This window comes from Amblyomma americanum, chromosome 7 (assembly GCF_052857255.1).
Source record: "Amblyomma americanum isolate KBUSLIRL-KWMA chromosome 7, ASM5285725v1, whole genome shotgun sequence".
Lineage (NCBI taxonomy): Eukaryota > Metazoa > Arthropoda > Arachnida > Ixodida > Ixodidae > Amblyomma > Amblyomma americanum.
The window spans coordinates 27,154,461-27,182,050 of NC_135503.1; the positions used below are offsets into that span (position 1 = coordinate 27,154,461).

The 27,590-nt window shown below is 45.8% G+C and overlaps 1 protein-coding gene across 5 annotated transcripts; it reads right to left on the bottom strand.

Moving 5' to 3' along the window:
• Positions 1–2,176: 2,176 nt before the first annotated feature.
• LOC144098722 (uncharacterized) lies at positions 2,177–27,151 on the bottom strand. Of its 5 annotated transcripts, XR_013307231.1 has the most exons (10): positions 26,080–27,151; positions 24,129–24,275; positions 18,560–18,694; positions 17,823–17,916; positions 15,510–16,942; positions 9,686–9,789; positions 8,586–8,732; positions 6,818–6,952; positions 5,594–5,687; positions 2,177–4,075 (listed from the first exon to the last, which is right to left on the bottom strand). XR_013307231.1 is itself a non-coding variant. In XM_077631556.1 (8 exons), the coding sequence occupies exons 1-8, from the start codon at positions 26,213–26,215 to the stop codon at positions 6,941–6,943; spliced, it is 2,241 nt and encodes a 746-aa protein (XP_077487682.1). In that variant the 5' UTR covers positions 26,216–27,151; the 3' UTR covers positions 6,818–6,940. The 5 variants fall into 5 exon arrangements, 4 of the variants coding, with proteins under 4 accessions (XP_077487685.1, XP_077487683.1, XP_077487682.1 ...); XM_077631556.1 differs by lacking the exons at positions 2,177–4,075; positions 5,594–5,687 and having other exon boundaries at positions 17,790–17,916; XM_077631558.1 differs by lacking the exons at positions 2,177–4,075; positions 5,594–5,687; positions 24,129–24,275 and having other exon boundaries at positions 17,790–17,916.
• Between the last annotated feature and the right edge of the window lie 439 nt (positions 27,152–27,590).

Sequence of the window (27,590 nt, forward strand, 5' to 3'; positions counted from 1 at the left end):
GGGCGGTCTCTCGATGCGAGATAGATTAAAACTTAATGCTACGTCATTACCTTAAAAGGTTAGAGCTTTTCCTGTTTCGAAGTAGCTCTAAAGGAGACTAAGCTTGAAAAACATCGCGTGAGATTTCACTTAACAGTGTAGGAGGAGATGTACTTCAATGCCTTATTTTCTTTTCTCTTCTCGCTTCGCTCTTTGCTTAGGATGATTTGAACAGCTACACGAGCAAGAAAGAAAGGACAGGCAGCAGCTATGTACCATCTGGCTAAAAGTATCAGATCCCCCCTTTAAGTTCCGACCTGTGCCACCGTGCTCGGGTGCGCCACCTGACAAAACACTTCTGGTGTCGAGGCCGGCGTAGTGGGCCGGTTTCCACACCAGAAGGGCTTTGTCAGGTGGCGCCGCTACGCACAGTGGCACAGGTCGGAACTTGGAGGGGGAGGGGGGGCAGGTCTGTTAATAGTGCCCCATGGTACATCAACGCCACGGCACGACAGAGGACGTGACTATCGCTTGCTGCGTATTGCAGTCAATATCGACAGACAAGTAATAGCTTCCTCCCCTGGACATACATGTTTTCTTGAAGTATAGACTTTACTTAGGCGCAGATCAAGCGTAGTTTGCGAAGTGTTGGTGATGAACTACTTCCACAGAACGTAGCGTGTCACTGCTGCGATTTTCTTTTGACTCTACTACGTACGACTTGCCTTTGTGAAGCTGATCCACGTCGCAAATTTGCGCAAATAACCACGAGTTTACGGATACGGAAGCGTTTAATGAGTATCTTGATGTTTGCAGTGTCGGCCGTGCACTATTAACAAGAATAAGACTATACTGGAGCAAAAACGGCCGGAGCTGGGGAAGGACAGGGTTAACTGGAGAGATATGGGAGAGGCCATTGCCTTGCAGTGGGCGTAGTCAGGCTGATGATGACGATGAAGCTCTACTCTAGCGCAATCTCTTCTAGGGGCCGGCATGCTACACAAACTACGGAGTAGATCTCGATCACTAACTATGCGGAATACTTGCTCTCCAAAACATAGGTATAAATTTCTAGTGCAAAGCATAGTAGCTTTATGTAGTTAGCTGTGTAAACCCGGCGCCGGAGGTCTAGATGTTAGTAAATAGAGATAGTTGAAACCTCTGTTACAATCTTCGCAACTGCTAGAATTATGCATGTTTTCAAGAGGGACTTAATTGTTGCCATACGTGTGCATACCGTATTTTTAATTAATGATGGAAATCTACTTCAGGGTTCAAGCAGCATATGCTGCCCTTAATGGGAGTGCGCAGGAGGATAGCCCACTTTGACTCCTTTTGTGCTTAGAGTCTGGCACCCTTCAGAAAGGAGCCCACAGATGTTCAAGAAAAAATAATGAAACGAGTTTTGTTTTATTTTGACATGCACGGCGAACAAAGAAATTGTTTCAGTTCGCGATAACTTTGGCTCGTCCAGCTTCGCTAAGAATACTTTATTCACACAACATTTCAAGAACTTATTATTGCGAAGTAGCTGTTCAGTGCGCTTGACAGCGAGAAATGTTTTGCGTGGTTTGAAAACTACGGAAAATTTGAAAATCTACCAGAAACTTCGGCCGAATACTAATTTCGAAACGAAGGTCGTTGCTTTTCCTGTTTAAGCGCCAATTTATGAGCTCTCTCTTGGCAGCATATCATTGTTGGTGCACAACCGCTAGTGATAAAGATGATCGCTGAAATTTTGGTTTATCAAAACTTAGCATATGCTAACACACTCCCTACGGCTCGAAATAGCGAGTTTAGATGACGCCTGTGTGAAACAATACCATCCTTTACGCTCAATACGGCATGAATTGTGCGCTTTTACAAAGACTGAGTCAATAAGAGGGTTTCATGGCCTTTACAGAACGTCTTTAAGCGGCCGGCCCTGCTTTTATTTTGTTATATATCTCATTTAGCTACCGGAAATAAGCATAGGTAAGTGTAACAAACAGATGAACTCCATTTCACGATGGTGTTGCAAAATAAACATTTATAACAACATTAACTGGTGTTAAAACTTCCATTTAGCTGCTGGTTCCTGTGCAGCCATATTTCCTCAACTCAAGATGGCATCAAAGAAAATTGTAAGAAAGGCCGTCCGCACATATGCGCGGCAAACTAAAGCGAGAAGCTTTCTTCTTTTGCCAGTATTTTTTTCCAGCTCGCGCACCGTTAATGTACCCACGCCACGTTGCGAACAATCCATTTTTCTAGATCAGGAAGTGTATCTGAGAGCGAACTAAGTCCCCGATTTGAACTGTGTTGCCATGAAATTAGAGATCCACATTAATTTTCAAAAGCGCATTGTCCTACAATGCAATGAGAATGCCTTAGAATGGGCATGGCTTGTAGATGTATCGTCAATTGGGCGGTGTGATGCACAACATCGACGATGATGCGCACTTCATATTCGTGAGGATCAAAACAAACTTTGACTTGTCGGACCATTTAATTATCGCTGCTCGATCGTTGTAAGTAACAGGAGCACTCAGTGCGGCAGCTGTGCAGGGAGCACAAGCTGAGCGGCAGGTCGGTGGAGAGGGTGGGCGTCAGTGAGACCGTATCTTCAGAGCCGCCGCTAGGGATGTGTTCCCAAAACATGGCAGCATTTTCTCCGAAGGCCGAGTCAGGAGTCTGTGCACCGCCGCGCCACCGGGGCCATACCTCCTGAGTGGCGCTGCGACCCACTGGCGACATTCCGCAGTTAGCAGACCCTCTGAGTTGTGGTTCACAGCTGCTGTGGGGGCAAGGACTGCTCGACGCCATTGACTGGACGTACGACACCGATGCCCATGGGGTGTCGCACTGCGCTGCACTTAAAGCCGTGCTGTCAGTCATAGCTTCGCGAAGCTGGCACCAGCTAGAGAAGTCTCCGCTTGCTGGACTGCGACTGCGGCTTTCCATGAGACTCCAGGGCTGCCTGGGCCTCTTCACTTGCTTCGACCCCACTCGAGCGTGGTGGAAAGCGAACGCTTCGCAAGTCCTGGCCCTGCGGTCGGGGCCCTTCCAAACGACGCGCTGGCATGGCCACGTTGGCTGGCTGCAAGTGAGTAGAGATCTCATGGCCTCGTTGTGGGAGTCTTCGTCAGCGAAAAACTTCATGCAGGACTCGGTGTCCCATCCGAAAGTGCTCAACGATTCGTCGGTGGGCGCACAGAAATGCACATTTGGACAGCCCGGGCAACCGCATGACGAATCTTCAGTGCATTCCTCCGGAACAGCCGCCAATTTCCCGCCAAGCTCGGACACTGCGCGCCGCATTTGCTTGAGAGGTGTGACTTCGAGTTTCTCGGACGCAAACTTTTTAGGAGCTGAAGCTCGAAGCTCGCTTGCGGTGAAGCTAGCAGAGCTGGGCGGCATTATAAATAATGTCGAAGCGTTTTCAGGCTCCTCAGTATTCGCTTCCGCATCCGTTTCATGGAGACTAGACATTCCCCCCTTCCAGAAGCCCTGTGGGTTTCTGTAAGCGAACGTGCCAGGGGTCGACGACCCAGAAGGAAAATTAGAATTACTGCGTCTATGCGCGCGGCGAGGCGGCATAAGCGTGCTGGTTGACAGAGTCTGTACTCTGGTTCTTTTCTTAGGGATAGGGTGTCCGCTCTTCTGCGTTGATGTGGGAGGCGAGTAAGCTGATGGCACAGTCTGTTCACTTGCGAGTTCAGATGAACTGCGAGATGCAAGCCGGCCGGTTACGACGGAAGGTTGGGGTAAACATGAGCTGCTTATTTGGCGCCTCGTGCCCCTGTGCTTGGGAAAGGAGACACAAGGGGATTTTGCCAGCTCCTCTTCGTGGGTCATTGTGCAAGAAGCGTTCGAATCGGGCAGTGGCCACTGGCAGCAGCGTTTGGTAGCGCTAAGACCCAGTGTAGTGTTCTCAGCGAAAGAGTGCAGGCGACTCCACGCGGAGCGAGATGAGATATCAACGTCGGAGCCGCTCTCATGAGACAAATCTACTGTCTTGTCCAAACACATGCCGTAGGCAGGGCCACAGGTATTGCCTAATGAAAAGGACAGATCCTGGAGATCCCGGGCCTTGTCTGCAGGTGTCTTGTAGAGCCTGCAGAAGGGTTAAGAGGTTAAGTTAATCCTCTGTACAAAAATACATTTAGTTGCAGCATACCTGTGCGGTATACCTGTACGGTATTTTTCTCTATTCTACACAATACTGATGCCATATTCTAACGCACTGCTTGCTGAACTTTAGAAACGCTACCATTTGATATTAGCTTCATTTAATTTTTGGGATTTGAAAACTGAACGTCTAACTTATGTTGTAATCTGATGCCTATCACTAGTCAATCTCTAATTAAACAAAATTTTGACCAACTGACCATTAAACATTTTTGTGTACGTTTATAAGATATAAACTGCATTGAAAACAAATTCAACAGATAGAGTAGAAGTGAAGTGCAGTGCTAGTATTAGCCTATCTTTAGTCGATTGACGCCAGGTTTCAGCAGGGGCATTTGCGAGACGAAAAAAAAGCGCAAGGAACGAGACGAAAACACGAAGGAAGAAAACACAGACACAGGCGCTCTCGTTCCTTGCGCTGTTTTTTCATCATAGATTACCAACTAGCCCGGCATCTTGCACTTCTGCATTTGCGAGAACAATGCGCTGGATGGGAGAATGTCTTGTTGCAACGGAATGTTCGTCCTACCAGGACGACTCCCACACAAATAACGGGCAATAAATAATGTCAAACTAATATCAAATAAACGTTACTAATACTTTCCATGTGCGCGTAGTGTTTAAAGATTTCGTATCTTGGACGCTTTTGAGCAACGTTCAATGGAACGAACTGCAAGGTTCGCATTCAATGCAACCAGTGTCTCTTTTTACGAGAAGAGAGTTTTTGTTGCTTTTATTGGCGACTGATAACGTAAAGAGATTGGCTGGGAAATCATCATCATCATCATCAGCTTGACTACACCCACTGCCGGACAAAGGAGTCTCCCATGTCTCTCCAATTAACCCCGCCCTTTGCCAGTTGCGTCCACCCTATGCATGCAAACTTCTTAATCTCATCCACGCACCTAACCGGTGGGTTAGGTGGGTGGATGCTCCCTGCTACGCTTGACTTCTCTTGGAATCCACTCCGTTACCCTTAAGGAACAGCGGTTATCCTGCCTTCGCATCACATGCCCTGCCCAAGCCCATTTTTTCCTCTCGATTTCGACTAGGATCTCATTAAACCGCGTATGTTCCCTCACCCACTCTGCACGCTTCCGGTCTTTTAACGTTACACCTAACATTTTTCTTTCCATGGCTCGCTGCGTTGTCCAGATGTAGATCAGAATAGATATACCAAACGTCGCGCTATGTGTTACTGCATTTCAACTTCTCAGAGTTTTTTTCCCGGTACCTTTGTGCAACTACAAACAATAACAAACATAGTGCATTTCTCTAATTAAGCCCAGATATCTAGTGCAGCAGGAAAAGGCGCGTCAGTTTCTTTAAGGTATTGAAGCTGCGGCTGTTCTGGTTACACTTTATTTCAAACATCTACTTGTGTCAAAAACTTTCAAACATGGAAATGTTCAAAACACATCATTGTGGGCAGTGCGCGGCTTACCTTCGATAGCTGAGTATTCCAAGGATGGCAAACCCTAGTATGAGCAGGACTGCCGGCAACATGTCCAAGCTCAGCAGGTTAAACGTCAGAGCCTCTGCAGAAATCAATATAAGCGAAGATACTCTTTCCCCCATACTCATATTAGCACATTAATAGTGGCTTTTTGCATTTCTACCTGATGGAGTACGAGTTTCTTGGTAGAATGTTGAGAAATGTTTCCATCCGTTTATACTGTGTTTTATTGTATTATATAGCAAATAAGCGGCTAAGGCTGTCATCCGTTCTGTTGAGAAATCGTTATCGACAGAGCACTAATACCTGCAAATCCATACCTTTAAAACGCGCTTCTTCGACGGTCAACTTCGAAAAGCTAACAGTATTTGAGGAGCGTTTACATGGAGAGCACGTGAAAAGCGAACATTAGACACCACCAGAAAGTTCAGCGCCGTGTGTATAACCCCTGTCGTTCTCTGCCCTGGTTCTGAAACGCTGTTGGAAAAATATACAGGCAAGGTTTTAAGCGCGCTCGTAATCTCGTAGGATTAAATCCCATAGGGACGATTTATTCTTCTGGCGGTTGCTGCAGGCAGCTTGGAGACACTGTGCAAGTCTGAAAGCAGCTTTTCTTACGCATACCTGCAACAACCTGTATCAAACGGCACAATTTTCAATTAACCCCTAGCACAGAAGGGGAAAGCGTCTATCGGTGCAAAATTTCAATTAGTAGCAGCGGTATCGTACTTGAGATGAAGCTGAACCTGCACAGGAGCTTAAAAAAAAAAGAGTTGCACTTAAAGCAGTCGAATCGTGTTCCCGATACAGAATTCCATAGTTCACGTGGAAGGTTTGGTTTAATGGGGTTTTACGTCCCAAAGCGACTCAGGCTATAAAGGACACCGTAGTGAAGGGCTCCGGAAATTTCGACCACCTGGGGTTCTTTAACGTGCACTGACATCGCACAGTACACGGGCCTCTAGAATTTCGCCTTCATCGAAATTCGACCGCCGCGGCCAAAATCGAACCCGCGTCTTCCGGGCCGGCAGCCGAGCGCCATAACCGCTAAGCCACCGTGGCGGCTCACGTGGAAGGGCATTCCAGTTCAAATGGCAAAGTTCCATGCTAAACAGATATGTATAAACACATGCCTGGAATAGAGTTTCATTAATATATTACAAACTGTTTCAGTGGACATAATAGCGTCGATATATAAACAACATCACTCACCGGGAAGGCACTCCGACCTGTCGCTGCTGGCGCGGAATCGCGATGGGCAGCTGCATACAGAGCTCAGGCAGAGTGCGCGCTTGTTGCTGTGGCTGCACTGGGCGTGTATCAGGCACGGCTCCTTCAGGCGTCGTGCTGCAGAAAGGAATAAGTCAGGAGTGTGACTGAGGGAAGCATTTTTATTACAGAAAGTGGAACATAGCTCTAGCAAGTGAAGACCTTGTTTCATGCTCAAATATAGGCCCTCGTCATGCTCAGTATTTCCCCTTCTTACTCGAAGACGGATTACCTGAGGGTTGTGTTCCAGGTGCCGCAATGCGCAAGGCAGCACACGTGATCTCTTCCTGTGTGTACAGTCTTTGTCGAAAGTATACAGCCCAAGGGGTGTGCTGCTTCTGAGCCCTGCTGCGCGGCTCTCCTTGTATATTCAGGGAACCTAATCTCCTGAAGGCGGAAGGAATTTAAGTCCTCAACCCTCCCGACTGTAAATTGTGCTTAAGAGCACCGCTACACGGCTTGGAAGCAACTCTCTTGGGCTGTATATTTTTGACAGAGAGTGTACATACACCACGGACGAAAGCCTCAGCAGAAAGCCTCCTAAAGGAACCCATGCTCCACACAGTCACCAAAACCGACAACTTGCTGTGCGCATTAGCTCTTCACTACCTAGTGCAGCCAAAGCAAATGCTCTGAGGCTAACTGAAAGGACTTCGGGGAAAGCTTAAACGTCCACGTGCTTTGTTCTTTCGTAGATACGCACACTACTGCCCGACGACTGTTGCGAACGCCAGGCAGTGAGCTCATCTAGTTTGCTCCAAGCTGGATATAAATTACCCAGATTTAGAGATAACCAGGAACTATGGCGGCCAAGGATACAAAAAAGAATACACATGCTGAAGCAAGACAACAGGAGTAGCACGGAAACAGACAGCATCAAAAGGCCAAGTGCATCCTAGCTAAGAATCTCATATGTGATGGCTCCATAACGGCTCCAACTGAGGAGAACAAAAAAAAAAAAGATTGCACGAACGTGCTGGGGTCGCTATATAGAAATCCACTTCAAATTATTTCAGCTTTCAGTTAATGAGAGCAAGAGAAGCTTTTCTACTGATAAGCAATATTTAAACTTTGGTGGCGACGCTATATATATATATATATATATATATATATATATATATATATATATATATATATATATATATATATATATATATATATATATATATATATATATATATATATATATATAAGTATACACAACACAAATTTTATCATTTGGCTCATTTTTTCGAGTTAATATAGCATTATTGCCCCTACACTAAAACTCTCTTATGCTATGACAGAGGTGATCGTATATGTTGAACGACCCCAATCTATACGTGGACGCAGAATGACGCTTAGTAGAGGATTTTAGATTAATTTCGACTGTCTGAGTCTCGAAAAGACGCTGTGAGACATTGTCGCTGGTGATAGGTATGACCATATGTGCCGTCAAATATGGTGCTAACTGGCGGATAAATAACGATCGATAAGGCCAGACTTATTTACTGATCAGAAAAGCAGCCGCATCAGATGATCACTTACTTTAGTGATTCTCAAACATGTAAGCTTTGTGCTGCGAAGGTGAGAGAACTTCATTGTTGCAGTATTATCGGAAGGCAGGGAGCAAAAACAATAAATTGAACTGAATTCTTACAAGTTAGCTAATAACTTGAACGACTCTAATCTGCTGTCACGCGCTAATTATCAGGTAGGCAGGCTAACGCACGTGACACGCAGGCGAAGTCTTCCGCGTCGGAGACCAGAACAGGCGAGAGCTCTGAGCAGCCACAAGTTCCCGACGCAAGGCAGACCATGTCGCCCCCACAGTCGGTTCGTCGACGACAAGGTGAACCCGGCCCCAACGTGCTTGTTCCTGCGCCAATGTACAATGATGAAGTCTACGCTTTGTGGGATGTAGAACATGTTGCCAGCGTGATAATCACTCTCTCTCTGGTCGGCTTTCCAGAGCGGGGCCGGATGAACCTGTACTTAGAGATGTTCAACCATGCGCATGGTTGCCGTTGTTGTATGTCATATCATGTGAATGCTGCGGTGCTATTCTGGAATCAGGTTTGCTTGTTTTGAAACGACGAAGAAAGCAATGCACGGAGTGTGAAAAATTTAAGATTAATAATGTGCTTTAGGTGCGCAAATTGGTCGTAGTTAAATATTATTTCTACTCTTGCATTGCATACATGTGCAACATTCTCTGAAAAAAATGAAAAAATGAAAAAAAAGATTGGAAAATTGTAAGATACTGTTATGAAAATATTGAAGGTAATGATCCATTCTTCTGACATGTAGCGAAAACTTTTTTTAAAGTTTTTTCCATCGATCGCATCGAACAGTTAAGATGCCATTAACCATTAGAGAACAGTTTTGAAGATAGCCCAATCGTTAATTAAAAAAAATGCAAGACTGCCTATGTGTGATCCGCGGATATATTGACTGTTATATTCAAATATAACAGTGCATGAAAAATCGCGTTCATAAACGGTTTACCGCTCAAAAATGCTTTTGGTCAGTACTGTTGGGTACGCTAGGCGCTACGGTCTCATTTTATTTTGCTCTCTGCGCATCGAGCTGATAGTAATCGGGCTTACACGTGGAATGTTCGATATGATGTTACGTTATTTTATTATGAGACAACATTAATTGTATCCATGGGTTACCAGTGCCGAAGTAAGTATTGCTGATATCATTTAATCACTACTGCAGACGGAAGTACCCGATAATTCTTTGATCGGAGTGGCATAACAGTCGGGGCTCGCAGCAACAGTGAAATGGGAAACAGGCGCACAATGAGTGCGTATGTTTGTAACCTACCGTTGGTGACGTGGAGCGTACTCGGCTGTTCCATGGCCTCATCATCCTCTGTTGAGTCAGCCTCTTCGAGGGTAGATGTGTGTTCCTCAGGTTCCACATCGGGACTGCGGGAAAGCAAGTTGTTCGAGTTACCGTAGACATTGCCATTTTTTTCTCCCAAGAATAGAAAATAAACAGCCATGCCTCTTGTGAGCGGCAGCAGTATGGGGCCTGCCAAGCGACAAACAGGCTACGTATGTTGGAGCTCAATCAGGCATTCGATGAGTGATGCTTACAATATCAGGGAAGGTCCGAAAGCAGCATTTCTGCTTTACACAAAAAGAGTTACCATACAGATTCTCCAATGAAAGTTAGTAGAATGTCAACATTCCTCACTAGCCAGACACCCTGGTCAGCCTCACGCACAGCTTTATATTTAGGCCTGCAAATAAAATGCGAGAATGGGAACGAACTATTCTTCCTGAAGCAGAGAAGTCCCCTAGACCCCTAAATCCCTCCAAATTCCTGCCACCGAAAATCCGTCTGTTACATAAAGTAAGCAAGGCCCTGAACACGTCAGAAAACTGCACCTGTGGAAAGCTTGCTTGAAATTGGAGCACAGGCGTTTTACTACAAAAACGTAAAAAATATTTGATGACAAAGCTAAATGACACAAGAATGGACAATGCGTGGTCTGCATCCTTACTTCTCGTGTTCACATATGCATTTACGTTCGGGCAATAGCACGCACCAGCTCTTCTCTCCAACGAAATACCTATGGAACCCGGACCCGCAGATTTTTTACTAAAATAGTTTCCCTCAAAATTTGCAACGTTTTGAAAGCTATAGGTGGCGTTGGATAATTAGAGGCGAAATGTGCAAAAATAATCCTACTAAATTCTTCACCTTTGGTTTGCAACCAGCTAAGAGAACTTATGACGCCACTTGCCTGATTACCCAGTACATTGGGTCACTCAGTGTTTGATAAGTCACTGCTGTGTTCAAGACGCTGCTATTTGAAATGTTAGTCTTCGCTAGTTAGTCCCAAATGCATTGCGGCGTAGGCTGCTTAAACAAAATGAGTCACTGAGTCCTACTCTTAGTTACGTACATGACCGCTCTTATGGGATGCCGCAGTCTCACCTGACGGTTTCCAGCTGCGGGAGGCACTGCACGGGTGGCCTCAATAGGACAGCGCCAATCGCTACGACGGCCAGACAGCAGCGCATCGCGAAGACAGCCTCAGCTCTTTTTTTCGTCGTTGTCGGCTGGTTGTTTTTCGACAGTTTTTTTTTCTTCGTCTTGAGTGTCAGTCAGGAAATCGCAGAGTGCGAGGGATTCACCCATGGTAGTGCAGAAATTTATCATTAATGCAACGAGGAAGATCCCATTAAATTTTCATCTCCGGTTGTTATTACTATTATCGATGAAGTTGACTCAAAACGATCAGCAGTCTTTGCAAATACGTTGAAAAGAGCAAGATAAGTGGAGAAGTTGTTTATAGAGACAATGAAAAAGCAGAAATGCTGGACACGGAGTTCACTTTGCCTGAGTGATACAATATTATGGTTGGAAGTGATTGGTCAGGGGCCTCAAATCAATCAGATTGGTATTGAGGTCTTATACTTCTTTCGTCAATTTGAAAATCAAAATGATGAGATTTTTGATCGACACTTCGTGGAGAAGTCAAAAGCGCATGCTGTTTAGCTGCCGTTTTTACTGCTAAAGACGAAACTCAAAGAATCAATACACGCTTACAGCCGAAAGGCATGAAGGCCGACCAATTCCAAGCTTTGGCCTTGAATATAAATAATTGGTTGCCAACGTTCACACTTGTGTACTCAGCGGTAATGTTGTCTCCTACTGGCCATCGCTCACCGATGAGGTGAAGCGAGTGCCATCATCGCTGCTATAAAGGCAAAGCAAAACTTAGTTCAGAGAGCAAAATTTTTGTCTGAACTTCTACTGCAAAACGTTGGTCCAGTGAACAAAGTTATTACCCGCCGCGGTGGTTCAGTGGCTAGGCACTCATCTACTGAGCCGGAGTACCCGGGTTCGAATCCGACCACGGCGGCAGCGTTTTGATGGAGGCGAAACGCAAAAGGCGCCCGTGTGCTGTGCGATGTCAGTGCACGTTAAAAATCCCCAGGTGGTCGAAATTATTCCGAAGCCCTCCACTACGGCTCCTCTTTCTTCCTTCCTTCTATCACTCCCTCTTTTATTCCTTCCCTTACGGCGTGTTTCGGGTGTCCGCCGAGATGTGAGACAGATACTGCGTCATTTCCTTTAATAATAATAATAATAATAATAATAATAATAATAATAATAATAATAATAATAATAATAATAATAATAATAATAATAATAATAATAATAATAATAATAATTGGTTTTAGGTGGAAAGGAAATGGCACAGTATCTATCTCATATATCTTTGGACACCTGAACCGCGCCGTAAGGGAAGGGATAAAGGAGGGAGTGAAAGAAGAAAGGAAGAGAGAGGTGCCGTAGTGGAGGACTCCGGAATAATTTCGACCACCTGGGGATCTTTAACGTGCACTGACATCGCACAGCACACGGGCGCCTTAGCGTTTTTCCTCCATAAAAACGCAGCCGCCGCGGTCGGGTTCGAACCCGGGAACTCCGGATCAGTAGTCGAGCGCCCTAACCACTGAGCCACCGCGGCGGGTCATTTCCTTTCCTGAAAACCAATTTTCATTTTTTTCAACTTTACATAGTGCTGCCCTGAAAATAGCAAGGCTTGCGCAAGTAAGTCATTCGGTTTGCAGGTGCAAAAGTAGGAAACTGCTGCGCTCGACTGCGGTGTGTTGTTGGTTGTGTTGTAGAATATAGTAGCCTAGCCACTGCAAGTGGCAAGGCCGAGAGCGCGCATAGCTGCGCGATCGCGTGAGGCACGCTGTGCGCATCGCACGAGCTCCTTCTGTATCCGGGCCAGTGTTCGCCTGCCCGGACAATAAACCGGTCGCTGGCCCTGCTTTCCCCAACTCAACATGGTGTCAGAAGTATCCCGATCGAACTTCCTTCACTGTTTCAAGGACTTGGCAAGCTGCAGAGAGAGCACCACCTTCGCCTGCGTGAAGGAGCAAAGCCTTTTGCTTTGAGCAAAAGCAAGAGTAGGAAACTGCGGCGTTCGACTGCGGTGAACCGGCACCTCAACGACGCACTCCCTACAGAGCCACACACAACTCTCATATTCTTAAATACTACCATCAGGAGAGCAGAAGTTGTCGGAGTCGAGCCCAGGAAGAGCGGTCCCACAGTCATCCTCCCTTTTAATGACACAAAACTCTTAGGCAATCCTCGGTGGATCGTTTGAATGCGTTGGCATATTCTGTTGGTGCTGATTATGTTATTGCTGATTAAAGTTCGCATATACATTTGCTCACAAGCTCACGTATACGTAGTCACGCCTCGTAGTAATAGTCGTGACTCAGTCATCCTGCAACGTAGCATGACTCAGCACTTTAATGTTTTCGCATTCTCACACCAAAGCAGTATTAAGCGTCTCTGCCTAATTTGTTGTTTGTTTCCGGTACACAGTTTAACGACAGTGGTGCTTTGCATCTAATAGAAAGGATATCGGCTTAGAAAACAAGTTTGCCAGATCGTCAAGTCAAGTCGAAGGCCAACGCCACCAACCAGCTTTTTTTAGGCGCGCGTTTCGCAGATTAGTGTGATCCGGAGTTCCCGGGTTCGAACCCGACCGCGGCGGCTGCATTTCGATGGAGGCGAAACGCTAAAGCGCCCGTGTGCTGTGCGATGTCAGTGCACGTTAAAGATCCCCAGGTGGTCGAAATTATTCCGGAGCCCTCCACTATGGCACCTCTCTCTTCCTTTCTTCTTTCACTCCCTCCTTTATCCCTTCCCTTACGGCGCGGTTCAGGTGTCCGCCGAGATGTGCGACCGATAGTGCGCCATTTCCTTTCCCCCAAAACCAGTAATAATAATAATAATAATAATAATAATAATAATAATAATAATAATAATAATAATAATAATAATAATAATAATAATAATAACCGTGCTTGCGCCGCGTCCGTGCACAATGATAGCAACGCGCCAGGGTTTGCGCAGGAAGCCGCCATGTTGGGCCCTGCAACGACGCTGACGACGCTCGCTCGCTCCGCTAGGACGACCAGACGAGCGAGCGCGCAGCGCCGTAAATCCGCTGGCCCTCTGCGTTCTGTGCATGCGCGGTGGTGTCGCCGCTCGGCCGCTCATCGACGCTGGCCATAATCCCGCTCAGGTAAAAATGTCTTCTAGAGTTCGTTGTATGCCCGAGGTAGTATACTCGTCACGAGCCACACTTGACGGCGGTCGCCATTTCCGCTTGTACAGACCTGTCTAATTCTAACGTCGCAGGTCAAAATGGCGTGTTATCGCAGGTCAAAATGGCGTGTTATCTGCCTAGGGACACCTACATACAAAGGCAGTGAATGAATATAAGTTTTTATTAACCAAACAGAAGAAATGAGCTCCTAATGTCGGTTTAATCGCCAGTCCATTGCTACCGGTGTAGCTGCTGCTTAGAAACAAGTTTTCGATACCAATCCCCATTACAAGGAGAACTCGGGAACTCCTCAAATCTCTGAATGTTGCTCTAAGTAATAGTAGGTATTTTCGCCTACTTCCAACAGTTCACCCAAGAGTGTCTATGAGTGCTTTCGAATTTTTGTGTTTCCTCAAATTCAAGAGAATAAAAAAAGTGTTCGTAGGCGTCTGGATGGATGGACTAATATCTTTCTCTTCAGGTTATTCTACAAGACAACGTCACAATCTTACAATCACCCCTTTCACCCAGCGTAATAACTGCTTTAAATATTCTTTTTTTCCGCGAACAGTAACGGAGTGGAATCAACTTACTAACGACGAAGTCTTACAGCTATCTGTAACATCATTAATCGGCAACCTCAGTGCACAATAATGTCCTCTGTCATGCATTCCCGGTTCCCATTTTTGAACTGAATTTAATATTGTGATCGTTTTGGTGCTCTTTCTTCATTTAATTAATTCCCTGTTGACCATATTCACTGACGACTTGATAGTAGTGTATTTATATGCCCCAAACCTTAGTGTACTTTTTTGTTGTGTTACGTCATTGAGCCTTTCATTTTTGCTGTTGTGTTTTGTTGCTTATTATTAATTTGTGGCCTTTGTACTTTTTTTTCTTAATATTTGTACTTACCTATTTTCTGTATGCTCACCCTGCGAAAATCCCTTCCTGGGATTGCAGTATAAATAAATAAATAAATAAATAAATAAATAAATAAATAAATAAATAAATAAATAAATAAATAAATAAATAAATAAATAAATAAATAAATAAATGAAATAAAGTATTAACCAAATGAAAGAAATGAGCGTAAAAACTTATTTCATGAAAAAACACTTCAGTAAGATTTCAGGAATATGGGCCTATGGTTCCATTTAGCTGCGTACAGACGCAGTAACAGAGTTGGATTCTGTCATTAGTAGCGTTTTATAGCAGCTCTTAACCAAGTGTCCAGTCAAGGAAAATTTTCAAAGGTCCCATAATAATTTGACTACAACGCATAGCCTTCTGAAACAAGACAAGGAAAGGATGGCCTCTGCTTACAGGAGGTGACTAATTGATTCACCACTCACAACGTAACGTGCGTATAGCCGTCACAAGTGATGACAGAGATCCACAATGCAATACGGAGTAGTGTTGTAGTGGTGCAATGGTTCAAGGGTCGAGGAGGCGGGGTCTCCTGTCCTGTCAACTACATACATTTTCGTGTGCAGTGAGTGAGGAAGGGCTGTAGCCTGTCACAGTAGGTAAACAAAGCCTAGAAAGAGCTACCTTTCACCCGCCTCTCGGCACGCAACATTGCGGCAGCTAGCGCAGAATCTGGAGTGTGTGGCCCGCTGTGGAAGCGAAGTGGTGTGCTCAGCTGCGGATCACGGTAGTCAGCGCCGCCAACGGTATTCTCGGGCGAATCTCCCAGGAAGCCAGGGTTGAAGTAACACGCGCTGTTACTGCTGCACGAGGAACCACTGGGCGCAGCCTCGTACTGAGCAGCGGACGTGGACAGTTGGGCTGTCGGAGACTCCGGTGCAGTCGATTCGAAACCGTGGTCAAAGGGTAGCCGGTGAAAGTGCATCGCTACGCCGCTAGGCGGCCACCTGCTTGGTATCGATGGTGTCTTCCGGTTCTCTTTCGTCGAACCATCCTGTTTGCTGTTGATCACGGTTGCCTTAGTCGTATCACGGGATGCCCCGTCGTACATGGCAGTCGTTTCGCACGACCTGATCCTTCGACCGAACCGTTTTCTCAGAAACTTGGCAAGGAGCCAGTTTTGCGGCCTGTGAGTTCGTGCCTTCGAGGCAACGCCTCGTTCGACGCTGTTCTCGGGACTGTCCGCACATGATTCCGTGCGTCTTTGAATGGGCGCTACTGGAGAGTGGTAGCCCTTGGAGAAACTCACAGCGCGCTTCTTCACGACGGTCATCGTCGGACTTCGATTTTCGGACATGGCGCGGCGTAGTCGGTTGATGGTGGGCCTCAGCAAAGTCTCCGACTTGCACTTACCGGAAAATCTTTCGTAATGTTGGGCACTCATTTCGCAGCCATCTACTGTCCAATTCCTTTCGCACTCTGGAACACTAGCTCGCTTACTTGTAGTTTCTTGCTGAACAGTGTCGCGCAGGTTGGTGACTCTATTGTCCGGGAAAAAAGATGGATTGCTAACGTTGAAACGAGAGCTTACTGAGGAAGTTGCAGCGGTGAAATTTGTTCGTTGATGCGCGCTCCGAAACGTATTCGCTGACTTCAGAACAGTGAAAGGTCGTGCTCTGGACTTGAAAATACGTTTTGAATTTCCGGTTCCGCCTGCAGGCGCGCTGCGGTAGAGAGCTCGGCCATCGGAAAGCGCAGGTTCGAACTCTTGCGAAGCAAGTTGGAGAGGCGACCGCGTAAACGGCGACTGTGCATTAGTGGGGTCAAAAGTCGCACACTGCGAAGCAAGCTCTAATCGGGTTGAGTCGCCGACACTACCACGGTGAAAACTATTTCGTAACGCAATTTTCTCCAGCTCGTCTTGCCAGAACTCGGGGAAATAACACTCTTGTAGAGATTCGTTATCTGCGAAGGGGCGCGAATAGGGCCACAGCCTTGAAATTCGAGGCCCTTTCATCCATTTGCGGATGCTGTTGAAACAATGGGAGCTGTGGTCCTTTGTTGTAGGTGAGCAGTCTTTCTGAAGCGCCGCCTTGTCATTGTTGGGAGCGTTTAGCCTGCAACAAAGAGAGAGTCGGTTGAGAACAGTTTAGGACAATACGCGATAAAAGTTATTCTATGCCCGTCGATACAAATGTTTTTGGTTGATCTTGGATTCTGAGTTCTTCTGTACCATCTCCCTAATACTGCACGGTATTTCTACGAAGAACCAAACCATGAGTGTTTTATGGACAAGCCAAGTGGAAGAGCAAATGTAGTCAAATGTGGTCAGCTAATAGGCTACCGTGGTCCTAGCAATACGCCTGATCTGGTGCGACTATCTGTGCATGAAAGGCGTCCCATTATGAGCTGACGGACAAAAACTACACGACACTGGGTTTAATACAGCGCTTGGCCGTATTGGAGCGAGGAATAGCCTAACGACGACAAAATGAGATAAGCAACTCCTTGAAAGCCGAGCCTCATTTCTTATCCTTGCATTAATTAACTTGTGGTGGCGTTAGCAAATATGGGCTTCAGCAACCTTCAGCCAAAAGTTCTTTAAAAGAAACATAGCTACACATTCATTCACAGCATTCAAAAGAGACCCCAGCGGTGCTTCTAAGAAAACGCAACAAAAAAAGTGCATGCCAATTTTCAGTACGGCTCCAGATAAGCACAATAATTTTAAACTGGCCGCTCCTCATATCAGGGCTTGTTTGTAATTTACATTTTTCATTATATAAAGTAAAGAAGCAAAAGCACTTCGCGGATAACTTCAGGTCCAAAATGTTTCACAGTCTAAAAGGAAGGGTTGTGCGTTGGCTTCTTTGTCTCGGCTTTTAGAGATCTCGTAGCGAACACGTTACGAGGGAACATAAGTTGTGCTTGAGAAAATAGTTTTTTTTTTTTGCGTGTCAGTACCATCGAACGCATCCTGGAGAACCTCTAGCGCACCTCTTGTAGCCGAAGACACCGAGGATGACGAATGCCAATATGAGCAGTACTGCCGGGAACATGACTGCGCGCAGGGGCTGCCATGTCGCGGAGTCTAGTAGGCCGAAAAGAAGAGAAAACATTGTAACTATTCGGCAAAGAAGCTTCAAAGCTCTACAAAGTTAAAAAAAATTGCTTCAAGAGAAAATACTCAAGAAGCTAAGTGCTTGCAAGGCATGCTAATATTCCGACGCCGATATATTTGGCATTGGAAGTGTACCTCCGTAAATTAAGTAGAAATAATACTCAAATTTTATATTTCCACACCCTAAATGCATTTTCTCCACGCGCAACAAAATTGACGAATTGATAGAAAAGACAACCTAGCTCTAGTCAGCACTGTTCTCAAAAAGATCGCTCATTAAGAGAGGCTAGGTTACGCACTTTTTTGTGTGTCAAGCGGACACTCCGTGTTATCAGATATGCATTTTTGTTGCAGTAGCGGAAGCAAACAAATATTTTACCTGGATTATCATTCACCTCATTCGAACTGTGCGTAAAAACGCGCTTGCGTTTCAGAATTTCCTGTTATGAGACGCAAGCACCTTCGATAAACGATTTATGAAAGACGCTGCGCGGAGCTAATAGTCTGCGGTGACGGACTTCAAAGTGAGTCACGTTATTCAGAGAGACAGCTGCAATGAACACTCAGCTAACAGCCTCATGCCAGTCGTGACGTCTTTGTGCTCTCCACTTACCGGGAAGGCATAGTGAGCTGTCCGCGGAGGTGTAGAAGTGTGCTGGACAAAGGCAAACAAAATCCAGGCATCGCGCGTGCTCATTGTCGTGGTTACACTCGCTGTCAGCCAGGCACGATTCCTTCAGGCGACGTGCTGCAACAGAAAATGATGCTGGGAATCATGGTCTGCGAAGACGGGTTCTTGAAGCGAAAAGCAGCACTACGCTAGGTAAAGTAGTCGTCGCGTAGGCTGGAGAATGACTTTGATCGACCTTCCGCCCAACCGTGTTAGTCGTGTATGACCATATGTAGTATTTATGGTGTCGAACCCTTGATGCCTGGCCTTGGCCCATGACCTTTAGTTGACCTCTGACTTTCGATCTTTGACATTGGGTCACCTTTGGGTTGACCTTTGACGACATTTGGGTTGACCCTTGACCTTTGATCTTAAGAACAACCGATGGGGTGATGTGAAGCCGCGTGATGACATCCGATGGGGGTGTCGTAAGACCGTGTGATACCACATCATAGCCACGTGATCGCGTGGGCATATATAGAACGGCTTTCGCGAGCGTGTAGCGGAGCTGCCATGGACGAGCCTCAGACGTTTAGCAAGCGCCGTTGCTTTTCGCAGGATTCCAGGGTTAGCCAAGTTAAGCCACTGCCAATTTTTCACCCGAGACATTTGTCAGATAATAAAACATTCTGCTTCTGAACACGTCGTCGCTGGTTTGATTCCCGGCCACAGCGGCTGCACTTCGGTAGCGGCAAAAATTTGGGGAACACTCACTTAAGCCTTTCGTCCTTGAGGGTATTATGCGATAGCGTTAATGGCTGCCGGCAGCGGCTCCTCTTGCCCACGCAGACGTGGATCCTGTTTACATCTTATGTGGAAGGCCACGCGACCCAGATATAAAGATCCCCTTTAACCAAGCCGCACGAACGTTCCTGCGTGGCCTACGTTGTTCAGAACGACCACCTACTCATAATGCTCCTAGATGGTAACAAAGCATCGGCCGGTGGCCGAGGTCCTGCAACTTGAGGAATCATCATGGACACTTGCAAGATTGTCGTGCTTTATCTCCCGTACATTAATGTTGTGCTCAACGTTGTACTTTTGCATGGTGACCTAAATGGCTGTCCGTACAGAACTCCTGACTTCAGGGGCACCCTTGCCCGTGTTATGGACCTTTGTGATATGGTTTGCATTGGAAAATATCAAATGAGCCATGCTTGGATGGTGACTTGTAAGAATAGCGTATCAAAACAGACGCTCCTTGACTCGGTAGAGCTACGCGTGAAAGGGCTGAAATGCATGGAATTTGATCCGGAAACCAGGAGCATAAATTTGAAGCTACTCGGGCTCTTGCGCCACATGAAACATTGCCGGAATTTAGAAGCTTTGGAACCGTACGGCACTGTCCAATCAGTGGAACGATAAGTGTGGCACTGCCCGGGGTTGCAGCACATGAAAACCTGTGCCAGAGACAAGATCTGTTTGTTGTTGTGCTGTTATTACATTTGTTGATTATTTTTTCGTGTTTTATCGTGTTTTCTCGTGGTGCCGTGTTTTTGTGGACATTCTTCAACTGGCAGTCAAAAATAACATTTAAATTACGCTTTACACTATACGATTTTCGCCTACAGTAGAATGTTCCAAGGTCCCACGTGATCTTTTTGTGCTCGTGGGACTGTTTAGCCTGTGGAAGAGCCGCATGATAGATCGCCACGCAGGCCTGTCACTTAAAGCGCCCCACTTTTCGAAGTATTAGTTCAGTGTTCGGAGAGCAGTGTGCTTTGCTGTGGGGGGTATATGCTGCGCAAGATCGACCTTCTGTCTGGCTGCCTTTGCTCAATGCATGTGTGTGTCTTCCCGCATTTTCATGTACGGGTGAACTGACAGCAGCATGATGGTGTGACTATGTATGACGGGTTCGCGGGATGCGGCCTTGTTAAGTAAGGCTAGAAGCCTGTTAGTCTTGTTGTACTTCCATGTAATAAAGAAAACGTTCCTGCGTGACATACGAATAGTGTGCCTACGGGTAGCGTGGCAGGCATACGGCATGCCATACGGACAGCATACGGCGTAGCATACGGGTAATGTGTCAGTGGTTAGATTCCCGACTAGTAATGCCAATTTCCTCGTCAACACAGTTCATTTCCTTTTACACTTATAAGCCGTAATGACGTTTTAGTCATGTTGCGACATTCTAAAATCACCAGCTTTATAATGTTTTATTCACTTTTCAAGAAAAACTGGTAATGGCGCAAGAAACGGGGACAAAGAAGGCACACAAAAGACAGGACTGACGCCAACTCGAGACTGGCACGTTGAGACGGCAATCAGGTTGAGACACGTAATGGCAGGTTCGGTGCGGAAGCTTCGAAAGAGGAAAGTTTTTCTTTCAACATGAACCAACTCGCCCAAACTAGAGTTTTACTTGACCATATTTCTCCTACAATGGGCCCTTTCCTCTTTCGAAGCTTCCGCACCGAACCTGCCATTACGTGTCTCAACCTGATTGCCGTCTCAACGTGCCAGTCTCGAGTTGGCGTCAGTCCTGTCTTTTGTGTGCCTTCTGTGTCCCCGTTTCTTGCGCCATTACCAGTTTTTCTTTCAACATGAACCAACTCGCCCAAACTAGAGTTTTACTTGACCATATTTCTCCTACAATGGGCCCTTTCCTCTTTCGAAGCTTCCGCACCGAACCTGCCATTACGTGTCTCAACCTGATTGCCGTCTCAACGTGCCAGTCTCGAGTTGGCGTCAGTCCTGTCTTTTGTGTGCCTTCTGTATCCCCGTTTCTTGCGCCATTACCAGTTTTTCTTTCAACATGAACCAACTCGCCCAAACTAGAGTTTTACTTGACCATATTTCTCCTACAATGGGCCCTTTCCTCTTTCGAAGCTTCCGCACCGAACCTGCCATTACGTGTCTCAACCTGATTGCCGTCTCAACGTGCCAGTCCCCAGTTGGCGTCAGTCCTGTCTTTTGTGTGCCTTCTGTGTCCCCGTTTCTTGCGCCATTACCAGTTTTTCTTTCAACATGAACCAACTCGCCCAAACTAGAGTTTTACTTGACCATATTTCTCCTACAATGGGCCCTTTCCTCTTTCGAAGCTTCCGCACCGAACCTGCCATTACGTGTCTCAACCTGATTGCCGTCTCAACGTGCCAGTCTCGAGTTGGCGTCAGTCCTGTCTTTTGTGTGCCTTCTGTGTCCCCGTTTCTTGCGCCATTACCAGTTTTTCTTTCAACATGAACCAACTCGCCCAAACTAGAGTTTTACTTCACTTTTCAAATCCATCGCTTCACACGTGCCATAGCCACCTTTTCGACCAATCCGTATCTTTCGCTCAGAGCCACTACAAACACCGCCGCATTTTCTGGATAACGGGACCCTTAAAGCTATCGCTTCAAAATGTAGTGCCACTCATCTGCAAAGATTTTCGTGCGCCTTTGCGAACCGCAGATTTAAAAAAAAAATGAAGAATTCGCAGATTCACTACCTCATTATTAATCTAGCGCTTACTGTGGTGATACAATTCCAGACGTTCTTTTTCTCTTTAATTCTTAATTGTATCCACTCTTTTTGACCCAGACACAGTAGCGCATGTGTAAAAATTGCTTGGCAAAAAGAAGTTGATACGGCGCGCATAGTCCTAATGCATTGCTCTTGACAGCCTTCAGCATGCCTGTAAATTGCCCTAAGCGTTAGCCTCGTTAGTGCGCTAAGAGGTGACCAGAAATTGCAGCCTGAGGAGAAATTAAAGACAAATTGAAGGGTACCTGTATCGACAGAATGTCGCATTCTAACAACAAAGGCGCTACTTTCGTTTGAAATGATCGTCTTTCGTAAGCTGGAAAATGATAAAAAAATGTCGGTGGTTTAGCTCTGGTTAAACCTGGAGTGACGCGATAGCTACAGCTGGCCGAGTGGAACTTGGTGAGGTGACCAACCACGTGACACCGTGGCGGCGCAGCCACAGGGTGGCGGCGCTGCCACGATGAAGGCTCGAAATGCTACCGCAATGTACCTATCGCTACAAAACACACACAGGTGTCGCCACCATGGTGCGATTTTGCGAGTAAACTGTGGCACGTCCAAGTTCAACTTTGTCGGGCAAAAAAATTTGAAAATTAAAAAATTGTAAGACACTCTTATTGAAATATTGAAGGTAATGGTCTATTATTCTGATATGCAGCAAAATCTTTCTTATAAAGTGTTTCCAGCGATCGTATCAAACAGTTAAGACTGCCTTAGAAAACCAATCGGGAACGCTTTTGACGATAGAAAAAACGGGAATAGAAAAAAATGCAAAACTGCCGTCGGGTGATATGAGGATATACTGATTTCTCGCATTATATGAAAAAATTGCTTTCAAAAACTGTTTCCCGTTCAAAACTTTTTTTATCCAGAATTGCTGGGTATGAACACAGTTTGTGTGGTCTGATCCTAGACTACACGCTACGCCACGAATTGCTTCAAAAATAAAACTGCACCTTTTGCTAGAAAACAAACGTGATCATCGACGCACCCAGGAAGAGTCATAGAAGTGGTTTTAATTAAGAAAAAGAAATGGATGAAATTATTCTTAATGTCTCTTTAAGCAATACCGTTACAAATACGACCTCTATTCAGGAGCGCACCTATAGGGAAACCGCAGAATTAGGTTCAGGCAAAATATAGCCGCCTGTGGCTATCACATGCTGCAACCAGAGTAGACGAGGATGGGAAGGTGTGGCCAGCAAACTGCCTTTGTTCACGAAACACCCGCCGTATGAGTGCAACTGGTAGACTAGTAAACGCGGACAACGCAATCAGCTGAAACATTAAAATTCGGTAAAAAAATGGTTACGACTCGTAAAAATAAGTAAAGTGCTAGTCGCAGAGGACATCCTTCTTGTGTGTTCGCGCCAAGCAAATGTATTTTCTCTACAAAGAAAGTTGGTAATATATTCTGCGACCTGCATGAACTGCCCTAAGGCATACAGCTTTATCCCTCGCTGGGAACCATTTATCATCACCACAATCATTCGCTTACATTCAATGCAGGAAAAAAGCGTCTCCTACAGATTTCCGGTTTAGCACCATGCGTGTCCACCTTGTCCCAGCAAATATTCTAATCTCAACTCCACACAAGACTTCCTTCCTCCCACCTGAGTTTTACTTTCTCTAAGATAAACTGTGCTCCCCTAACGGACTAAACCTAATATGCTTTGGGAAATTTAAATACCATTATTACATGGTGTGTGAGGGTAGCGCAAAACGGGACAAGGGACAAAGAAAGACGCACACAACGCAGCAGAAAGACTCACACAATGGAGCACCTGTGTTGTGTGCATCTTTCTTTGTCCCTTGACCCGTTTAGCGCTACCCTCACATACCATGGATCACCATTACCGACTCGCCCAAGTTTCTACCCTTGTGAATTACGATTATTACGAAAACAAAAACAAAATTAGCAACAAAAAGTTTTCGCGGTGGCTACTTCTCAAACAAAAGTTTTGCCTAAAGTAAAACGAAGCAATTTAGTCTACGTAGCTGTGGTAGTACTATATGTAAAATTTCTCCAAAGCCCACGCACGCATGGCACATGCGAAGAGTTCTTGGTTGCGGAGCAGCACGGGCGCATGCTCTGGGCATGAGCAGGTGTCCGACGCCAGACAGACCAAGGTAGGCGCGCAGTCTGAGTCTTGATGGCAGCTGGAACCAGGCCCAGACAGGACTGTCCCTGCGAAGACATGTTTTCCCAAATGATGTAGTTATCCCGCTTGACGCCGCGTACCTGACACCGGGAAACCTTAGCAGAAAGTTTAGACGGGAAGTTCTCCGTGTGGGCACCTGGCCCAGAGGAGATATCGTTACGGAAGATGAAAATCAGGGTGACAAATTTCCGTCGCTAATCTTGGAAAGCTTACAAAGGAGTCAGCAAGACGAGCATTGTTCCCAACTATTGAGCTAACATTTAAGCGCTTTTCCACCCTTGGTAAAAAGTAAAATTAAAGCTCTACCCCGAAAAGAAACAAGACCAAAACAAGTTATCCGCGAGACAATGTTATAATTTTTTTATTTGGGTTGATGGTCCCACGGATCACAAAACTAGAATCTTTGTATGCACGACACCAGCTACGTAGTGTCCTTATATATCTGCTTCTTTGGACTTCAGTAAACCGCGCTCCTCGTCAGAATATTCGTTCAGAAATAACGATCATGTTTCCTGAATAACATGTGCTTCGTTAATATGAACACTTTGGTTCCCGAGAAAAAGTGTCCAAAAAGCGAGTCATCCGTAATAACGAATCATGAAGAAAATGAAATTAAATATTAAGAAAAAACTCTTTGTGATTACGGACGGGTTCTATACATAGTGGCGAGCAGTGAAGAGAAAATAGGACTATCTTGGAAGCTTCAGGTACAATATTTTTTAATTCATGCCGCGCAGGTAGGAGCGCGGTCGAAGCGCCTAGTGGTCTGTGAGATCCGCGATAGCGCCTCTTGGTCTAATGAAGTATCTCCTACTTCGACTGTTCACATCCCAAGAATTCTGTACTCGCTAGGTTGACAGTCGACGAATGCGGTTTTCAACATAGCGCAATAGAAAATTTTATTCGCAGCAGTCATTCAAGGCGGTGAATGATGAAGGGTGTCGACTGGGCACCCTGCCGCTGTAAGCATAAAGCCACACACACATTATTACATTTTCAATTTAGCATTGTCTTTAGACAGTGTTTAGCACTAAAAATACAAAAGACGAAACATATGGCAGAGGCACTCCGGATTTTGTTCTCATCGCTGTTCATAGTAACGGGACAAAAATAGATGGGTCTTAACGGGCTCCGTGCATTTTCACCCTCTCCATTGTCCGGCCAGCGCGTTTCCATATTAACGAGGCGTAAAGTTTGGTCTTGAGAAATGTTGTCCATAATTCGAGTCGTCCATATTAATGGGGGTCGTATTAACGGAGCACGAGTGTTGCTGAGTTGTTCTGCAGTAAAAGATCCCGCTTCATCAGCGCTGAACTTGTGAGCGCACACATGTGCGGTTTATCACTTCGACTGCACTCAGTTCCATTCGGGTTTCAAGAACAGAATGAATGAGTCAAATCTCGAAGCTTAACTAAGAAGGGTGGAGGGCTGAGAGCTTGGTACTGATTCAGCGTCAAATAAACAGCGCAAAATCGCGTGGAACTAGGTGAAGCAAGGAATAAAACATACAGGACAGACGACATCCCGACTTACTTTATCTGATAACACTTTCTTTTCCGCCTGATCTTTTCAGCTATCGCCCCAATGAAATGTACACCCGCAAATGATAGCATTGCCTGGAAGGATCATTCTGTCGCATTGCAAATTCTACATTACGAACCGCTCTTGCTTGTTGGCCTGCTTGGTCGCCTGCTGTTATAATACATGCATTGATGCATGGCTATAATTGTGAGTTCACATATGTTTCACTATTTAATTAATAAATTACATGTATTTGGAGCAAAAGCAAAGGAACCAAAGCGATGGATTTGGCTGGCAAGACTGACATACCGTTTCCGGAGCGCTGTTGCTGTCCCTCCATCGGGTGGTCCCCAGCTTCATCCGAAGCAGGAGCAGTTCTGGTGGTAACATTGAAGCGTTGTCCAGCAGCTTCCACCAGTCTGAGAAATGGAAAGGCGTGAAACATCGAGACACTTTCCAATAATAAACGTCATGACCTTCTTGTTACCATGCCGGTAGAGCATGATGCATGGCGTTTATTTGCCGCTCAAGCAGTTCTCGGTAACTTTGGGTGCGTGCTGGAAGCATAAAGTGCGAGCTCAGTCTTAAACCAAGCGCGGTGTGCTGTCAGATTATGAAATGCTAAGAGAAACCGCTTCTAGAAAATTGCCAAACTGCTGTTGCACATGCTGCAAAGCAGTAGAATCTCGTCCATGTGGTAGCCCTTGCTGCACTGGGATGGTCTTGGAGGAATGGCTTGTGAGAGCAATTTTCGTGGCTCGTGCGATTACCCGATGGAATTGTTTTCTTTTCCCAAGGACTCGTCAGAAGTCTACCATGTAGGTAGTGGGCTATTTGGTATGGGCCGGAATGTGACTTTTCGGGGTCTCATGTGTGAGATAAGGTTTGCCCAGAGAGGGTATACGTAAGCTTGCCGGATTCATCGGTCCTGCGGTTGCATGGTATACGGCAAGGCAATGCGGGCTTAATGCCTTGGTTATGAGCCGCGCAGCAGCAGAGTGTAGCTGATGAATTTCGACCACTGGAGGGCCATTGATATCTATTGTGATCACAGAGCACGTGGGATTATTTTTTAAATGTCGCCTGCATCGAAATGCATAAACGACGGCCGAGATTCGATGCTGCGATTTTCAACTCAGGATCAGAACGCCGTAGCCTCCACTTGGGAGGTGGAGGTTGGCGGGGGTCACTTCTTTCACGAAGTGCATAATATGACAAGAAGAAGAAGCACTTGATGTAAATTTGTTTGAAGTAATGAAGTACGCCTATCAGTTAAGTAAGACCACTGGCGCACTTTTGCAGGAGGAAATAAGAAATAATCCGAACTCAGAGTACAGCATGGTCACAAATAGAATTCTTGCCACAAGAATAATTCAAGCCACGTATTTGACACATATTATGACACATATTATGACACGTATTATGGCATAGGTGATGTTTTCAGGAAAAATCACAGATACATACCCTAATCTGAATGACCAACAGCATCCGCTTACCTACGTTCAATGGAAGACAAAGAGTTTTCCCGCTGACCTCCAAAAAACAATGCCTTACGCCAGCTGCAGCTATCTTATCTCAGCAGATTTGTTAACATCATCCGCCCTCCTGACTCTTTGCCCCAAACGGCTACGTTTGCCTTGCGTTGGTATCCACTCCGTTATCTTCCTGAAGAGGCCTTCGGCTACGTTCTCTACGTGTTACATGCTCTGCGAATGCCAATTTGTTTTAATTTCAGCTAAAATATCATTAATCCACCTGTGTTTCCTGCACCACTCTCCTACTTGCCTGTCTGATTATGTCTCATCAATTATTCTGTTTTC